The sequence below is a fragment of the Carcharhinus amblyrhynchos genome, chromosome 4 (assembly GCF_965287045.1).
Source record: "Carcharhinus amblyrhynchos chromosome 4, sCarAmb.v2.hapA, whole genome shotgun sequence".
NCBI lineage: Eukaryota > Metazoa > Chordata > Chondrichthyes > Carcharhiniformes > Carcharhinidae > Carcharhinus > Carcharhinus amblyrhynchos.
The window spans coordinates 76,536,411-76,544,079 of record NC_137327.1 but is presented as its reverse complement, the minus strand read 5'-3'; the positions used below and the strand labels follow the sequence as shown (position 1 = coordinate 76,544,079).

General features: G+C 45.7%; 1 protein-coding gene across 1 annotated transcript; it reads left to right on the top strand.

The window, feature by feature from the left end:
* The first annotated feature begins 280 nt into the window (after positions 1 to 280).
* On the top strand, positions 281 to 2,917 carry LOC145342129 (POU domain, class 3, transcription factor 4-like). The gene has a single exon (XM_080187382.1). The coding sequence runs from the start codon at positions 454 to 456 to the stop codon at positions 1,621 to 1,623; it is 1,170 nt and encodes a 389-aa protein (XP_080043508.1). The 5' UTR covers positions 281 to 453; the 3' UTR covers positions 1,624 to 2,917.
* The last annotated feature ends 4,752 nt before the right edge of the window (positions 2,918 to 7,669 follow it).

The window sequence follows — 7,669 nt, the reverse complement described above, 5'->3', positions numbered from 1 at the left end:
AGAGAGGTAGGGGAAAGAGAGGTAGGGAGAGGGCAGAGGGAGGGGGGACGGAGGAATAAGAGGTAGGGAGAGAGAGGGAGATAGGGAGAGAGGCAGAGGAAGAGAGACAGAGTGAGAGAGGGGGAGGGAGGTAGAGGAGGGGGAGGTAGAAAGAGGGGGAGGTAGGGAGAGAGGGAGAGGAAGGGAGAGAGGTAGAGGGAGAGAGGGGAAAGAGTCCCAGACATAACAGGCACAATTTGGAAATGGCTCCACCTCCAACATCCTGATTGGTCAAGAACGTCATGACGCCGCAGAATTTGGCCTGTTGCTAACCCTGGCGTGCCCTGCCATTGGTTCAGGAGGCTGCCAATCAGTGAGCTCCCCTGGTGACCCCCTTTACCTAAGCTTTGTTGTCAAAGACTGGAGCTTATTTCCCGGAGGCAGCTTATTATTACTGAGGGACTCGCCAGAGCCATGGCCACGGCCGCTTCCAATCTCTACATGCCGAGCACTGGGATCCTCACTTCCAACTCCATCGTCCACGGCGAGGCGTCCAGCATGCAGCAAGCGGGCGCCAGCTTTCGGACTCACCAGAAACTCATCCAGAGTGATTACCTGCAGGGACTCCCTAGCAATGGGCATCCCCTCTCCCATCAGTGGGTGACGGCTCTACCCGAGGGCAGCCCCTGGTCCACGGCGCTGGCAGCCAGCCCCCTGAGCCAGCAGGACGTGAAGCCGGCCCGGGAGGAGTTGCACAGCGGGGCCAGCCTCCACCACCGCTCGGCCCACATCGCGCACCATTCCCCGCACGCCTGGGGCGGCGGCGGCGGCGGCGGGAGCGGAGGAGGCGGCGGCGGCGGGAGCGGAAACACTCACGGCTCGCCGGCGGGCGGGCAGCCCCTCAATATCTACTCGCAGGCCGCCTTCACGGTCAACGGCATGCTGGAGCACCATGTGGGACCCCCGCCGCCCCCTCCACCCCCTCCGAGCGGCGGCGTGGGCCAGGGGGGCATGCACCCGGCGGCGGGGCTGAGGGACGGCGGCGAGCACGGAGAACTGGGCCACCCGCACCACCATCACCATCACCACCACTGTCACGACCACTCGGACGAGGAGACCCCCACCTCGGACGAGCTGGAGCAGTTCGCCAAGCAGTTCAAACAGCGGCGGATCAAGCTGGGCTTCACCCAGGCCGACGTGGGGCTGGCGCTGGGCACCTTGTACGGGAATGTCTTCTCGCAGACCACCATCTGCAGGTTCGAGGCGCTGCAACTCAGCTTCAAGAACATGTGCAAGCTCAAGCCCTTGCTCAATAAGTGGCTGGAAGAGGCGGACTCCACCACGGGCAGCCCGACCAGCATCGACAAGATCGCGGCGCAGGGCAGGAAGAGGAAGAAGCGCACGTCCATAGAGGTGAGTGTCAAAGGGGCTTTAGAGACCCATTTCCTCAAGTGCCCCAAACCTGCAGCCCAGGAGATCTCCAGCCTAGCCGACAGTTTGCAGTTAGAGAAAGAAGTTGTGCGGGTCTGGTTTTGTAACAGGCGGCAAAAGGAGAAACGAATGACTCCCCCCGGCCTGCACCAAGCAGACGAAGGGTTTTCTCATAGCGTTGACCCAGAGACACCGACACACCACGACCTTTAACCGGGAGCCCTCACCAAATGGGCACTGCTGCGACTCGCTGGAACTTGGGACTCAGCAAATGAATGGGATGCGCTTCATCCCTCCCCCTCCCTCCCTCCCTCCCCCCTTAAATTATATATTTGACTGTCACAATGAGGGCAAAGGGGAGGGGGTGGGGGTCAGAGAAGAGAAATTTGTATATCAAAATTAAAAAAAACACAAAGTCTGCGAGCAGGCGAAATTCCTAAACTATGTACAGTTAACAGTCATGTTGACATTGCCCACATCTGTGGTGAAGAAAACATTATCGAGGACATTGTTTTGCCACAAGTGTGGTTAGTTGTTTTGTTCAGACAAGGATTTCAGTCCGACTGTGTGCCTAACACCCATCAGCGCCTTGGTGAACTCGGCTATATCAGGTGAATCTGTTGCTATGGACGGCATTATTACCCCCTTCCTTCCTTCCCTCCCTCCCTCCCCACAACCTTTATTTTAATAACTGGTTTTCAGCAGGAGAATCTGCCATCAAAACCTGCAGTATTATTGTCTATTGAACTGGCCTGTAAGAAATGCACACAAACGGTCTTAGGCTCCCGGAAAACAGTTTAACAACAGAATCAAGATATATTGGAGGAAAAAAAGTATATATATATGTGTGTGTGTAAGCCGTTTAATCGAAATTTTTGGCAGCTAATGTCCAAATGACCCAACTCGTCCGCAACAGTGGGAGAAATCTTTTGAAAGGCTTTCGACCTCAGTTGCACTAATTTTTATGTAAAGATAATTTTTCGGGCGTCTCAATTGCAAAAAAAAAGCAACCCATTAACACTGCCGTGTAAACCGCTGGTATAGGGATAGAAATCAGGCAAATATTTTTTTTCCTCACACAAATATTTGCCTCTGGATCCATCCAGACCTTTTCATTCTCATCGGCGCCCATTTCAGTGGAGTTTAGAGCGAGCACTCAAAAAAACCTGCCAATTTTTTAAGAGGTGAGGGAGGGAAAAATAATAAAAAAAACTTTTTAAATTTAAAAAGAAGACGGATCAGGTGCTGGTCCGAAATATAAGATATTTTCTTTAAATGTTTCTTTTTCAACGATTATATTTGGATTACTTATGGAGGCTGCGAACAGTAATTTATTTTCTTCGGATTTTGTATTATGTTTTTCAAAGACAGAATCACGCGTTAAAGAAAACAGTAAAAAAATGTTTGTTGTTTAATAAATTATATATTTGATGTCAGATTTGATTGTAACACGATTTAAGTTTGTGATTTGGTGACAAGAATTTCATTTTGGTGTACAAAGAAATCAAATCTGTTCAAATAAATTTGTTATTAAAACTATGTTGTGTTTGCAGTTGTGTCTAGTGCCGCCCCCCCCCCCCCATACCCGGAAGAAAGGGTCTGATAGGTTAATGCGTTCTTCTAAATTTATCAGGACTTCTATTTTTGTTATTGCTATTTTGACAACTTTTGCTTTACAAATATGCAGGTGGAGGAGAGTAGTTACTGTGGTAATGTTTGGAGCGTGTTGGTAAATACAGGGGCCACGCACTGTGTGCACAGCCACCATGTCGAAATGAGAGTTTATTATAAGATTCGCATCTGTTCCACTCGCTGCTGAAGTGGACCCCCTCCAAATACAGCTGTATACCAGATATTTTGAGTCACCACTCATTTCAAGATCTGGTGTTAAATGTGACATTCGCGCTCATTCTGCCTTTTAGCCAAAGGTGGACAAATGAGAATGGTGCCCGCCCCCCCCCCCCCCCCCCTCCGCTGAAGTCCTTTTTCCTGTATGGTTTGTGTTTAGTTTTAGTAAATAACATTGTGATTCGCGTTGCTTTGCACATTAGGTTGTATATCTCACACGTGTCTTTAATTTTTTTTCGTCAGTTGTGGAGCATTTTACTTCAGACAATGCTGGCCTGTAGTGAATTACCGAGTTACACTGTCACGGCACTTCCCCCCACCCCCCTCCCTTTCCAACGCTGCAAAATCCACTCAGCAGAAAATGCGTTGTTTTCCCCCCGTCGCGTTTCTCGTTTAACGTGAGCGGATCTAAGCATTTATAAAGCCTCGCAACTCCCCACCCACCCCATCAAGCTGAAACGGTAGAGAATTCCCGTTCCCGGTTTACTCGATTCCCCTTGGGGAACAAGGTGGCTATGTTGCGGTGTGAAATGTTTTATTTTTGTGGGGGGTGAAACCGCGCAGCGACTGAACGCCCAAAGTGCTTTAGAAAATGCGCCATAGAGAAGCCAAAGAAAAGCCGAGAAAGCAACAGCGGCTCCGGCAGCGGTGTTGCTAAATCTCAAATGCACAATAGGAATTAATTCTTGCAGGCGGCAACCCGTTTAATACAAACTTTATTCGATGTATTTGACTGAAAGATTCAGAAGAGCCTGGAGGACGAGAGTTTTTTTTTCAAAGTAATTACATCGCCTGTATTCAGAAGGGATGGATAAACTGTAATCACTAATATCATTATTGTAAAGATTTCCTCTTGTGTAATCCAGTAACGGCACTCGTCAATATGTACCGAAGCTTCAATTAAAACAAAAGCTTTCTGTTTTACTGACGGGATACTCCGCCTGACTCTCACTAGAACATCAGAAACCGGATTACTGGATGGTAAAGCGAGATTTCTAATCTAGCCCCGAGACTATAGGCAGGCCATTGTACAACGTGTGGATGTTAGGAGTGATAATTACTGTATTTTTCAGCTTCTCTTTGGAGACAGAGCTTTGTGTGATTCGCGCGTGAATTTACTCTAACCGAGGGAGAGAGAAAATAAACAGTAGGTGCCACACTAGGCAGTGCACAGTCAGATGCACACACTGTTAATGCAAACGTTTCGCAGACTGTGAGTTATTCCTGCTTTGGCCGCATAGGGAAGCCTTCACCCACCGCCTTTTATAATGCAGAATAATGGGAAATATCTCCCGGGCAGGAATGGACCAAAAGTTTAACTGAGTATTGATCGTGTATGTGGGGGTGATTGCTACATTAATTTGCACATGACCACGGCACAGCATTGGGAAACAAAATGCCTTCAAATCAAGATTATCTATGTGAACAATGCTGTGATGTATGCAAATGACTGTCAGTCCTACTTGTGTTCTTTATATCATCAGTACTGATGTAGCGATCCCTAATTTATGCAAGTCTGAATTTGTACAGCATTTTGGTTCACGGCGCTCTTTATCTAATTGTTTTACACAAGTGTGTGCAAAATAAGAGGGACCAACTGTACGGCTCGATTATCATTTGTTATTTAAATATCTGAAGAGGTGGGTGCTTGATGGGGAAATTCCTTTTTTTCAGTCTGGTGTTGTGTGGAGCTCGAATTCCGTTAGGAATTGGTTGTGTTGGTGTCCGGCCTGTATCAGACGACCGGGGTCTGGTTTATGTTTAAATATAACAGCCTGGGATAGTTTAATTCAGCAGGCATTGCAATATTGACAAAGATTTCCCCAACGATTGAAAACATGCATTTGGTATTGCTGTCGACGTCTGTGGAGAGAAAAAAACACACACACAAAAGAAGCCTGAAAGGACAAACCCTAAAATATTTCTATTAGACCATATAATCAGAGGTGATTAACAGATTGAGGATTGAATGATTTGCGAATTGGACAAGCCTGATTTGTCAAGCGAAATATTGCAGATTTAAGAAATTCTTTTGTGTGTGTTTTGTTTGCCTTCTGGTCGTTTTCACTGCACGATTGCTGGCGTTTTGACAATCCATATAAATCTTAAAATCACGAATTCCATTTTTCATAGCATCTTGACAAAATAATGCTACGATTTTGATAGAGGCGGGTTTGGGATGTCTCAGTGTTCTCTCTCTCTTTCTCATCTGAGTTGTATTTGTCAAGGTTACCAAGCTGATGGTTTCACTTTCAAGCCATCATGGTATCAGTTGCTAATCGTGTTAATTTCTTGCTGTGGCCCTCGCTACTCCTGGAGTTGCGCCGTTTAATCCATTCACTCTGCCTCAGTCATTCGAAGGAGGGGGATTAAAGGATCGGAGGCAAATGTTTGCAGCGCGCCTTCCAAAAATTGACATGGCAAAGTTCCCATTAAAGTCATAGTGGGATTTCAACTTAGTCATTCGTAGCCTGGAGCCCTTGGGCAAGTCTTTGACTAGGAGAGGTGTGCGGCAAGTTAGTTCCTGGGAGAGCTGGATGCAAACAAACGCTAACAGATTTTGTTCTTTCTCTTTAAAGGCAAGTTACTATTGTAAACTCTAGCTCCAAAGAATCGCCCTCCGCCGCCGAGTTTTTCCGGAGACTTGTGCTGTTGGAAAAATCCAATAAAATGCAATTGAAACATTGCATTTTATTCGCCACCCGGGGATGGGCTGTGCAATGTAATTCTGGGGATGGTGACATCACTGAGGACTACTTGTGCTCTGTGCAAAAAAAAAGTTGTTTCACAATTTTCCACAGCTCTTTAGCTCCCGGGTAAAGCTATGCCCCGGCAGACAGTCCGTGGAAAGATAAAAGACACACTATTGTGGTCACACTATGAACTGACCTCTTGCCCAGAATGTACCCCCACAAGGGATCCACAAAAGAGCTCCCCCTGCTGGGAAGTCTTGCCAGGTGATACACGTTGGCATTCGCCACACGTTGGGGCAACATTCCTCTGGTCCCATTATGTGGTCCCAAGTTACCCTGAGTACATCAATAGGAAACGTGACTTCTTTGTAAATTCATGGCATTTTATCTCCTTAAAATTATCGACAGGTGGAATTTCATCGCTCTTTCTCCCTTCGTGAAATATATTTTAAAAATAGCAGTCAGCTTCTATTGATTAATTATCACAAATAAACTAGTCTCAAGAGGAGGAGGATATCTTTGAATTTCAATGCCAACATCTTCCAGGTTAGGGGTTGTATTTGTTGCTATTTTAACTAATTGTATGTCTTTTAGTCAGCAGCTATGTTCAAAAATATAGGGTTAGCTGTAATGAGTGCCGCATTTCTGCAGAGGAAACCTGACAGATGTGGATTTTTCCAAATATAGCTCATGCAATATAGCACAAATCATTTCAGCTCATTTCTTCAATTTTTGACATACAAGTTGTGAAAGTATGTCATTTATTTTGCAGGAGTTAGGTTATTGAAGATAACGGCTAAACAGTGACACTCGTCGACGGGAATGGCACCTCGAACTGTTCTGGTTTCCAGAGCACCTCATTGAAGTAACTCAGGCTAATGGAGGCATTTCATTTTGAAAAGGTTACAGCCTCCTTTTGTCGGGAAACACTCGGCAGAGTTACTCAGTGACCTGAAATGTTAACTCTGTTTATTTCCCCTACCCTGCTGTCTAACTTGCCGAGCGTTTGTAGCATTCCAGATGTTTGAAATACTGAGCCGCAAGGTTATCCCTGTCTCTGTTAACTCTGTCTCTCTCTCTCCACAGATCATCTATCTTTCCAGCACTTTTCTATTTTAATTTCAGTATTCCACTGTCCTTACTCTTTCGAATATGTTTTTATTTTTTATGTTTCTTTATCAGCTATCCCTTTATTACGACTGTTAAAGTTGGTTATTGGTCGGGTCCTTTTTATAAGGCAGAATTATTTTTGAGACATATACTATTTGCATTGTCATTACTAGGTTGCCCCCACAACGGAGTCTGTTAAAGAGAGGCTGGTGACAAGCAAGTATCCCCAAGACCTGAGCCAATGTCAGTCTTCGGTCAAATGGGAGAACTGAAATTGAAACGGAAAGTGCAAGCCATTATCTTTCTCCCTCTCTTGGCTGAGTATTTCAGTTCTACCTGGTACTATGTGAACCCACTCTGTCACAACTATTCATTTGGAAGAATTTCTCATTTAAAGATAATAAAAGGTTGATTGAGTTCCTCTCAAGGCAAAAAAACAGATGTTAAAAGCATCACAATTTAATTTTGTTACATATATTTCTTCATCATAATCATCAATAGCACTGAAAGAATTAACAAGATTACTTGAGCAGACTGTGCCAACTTCTGTTTCATCTGGCAATTACTTTCTCATAGAATTTTGCAAATTTTGAACCAGAGTGGCTTTC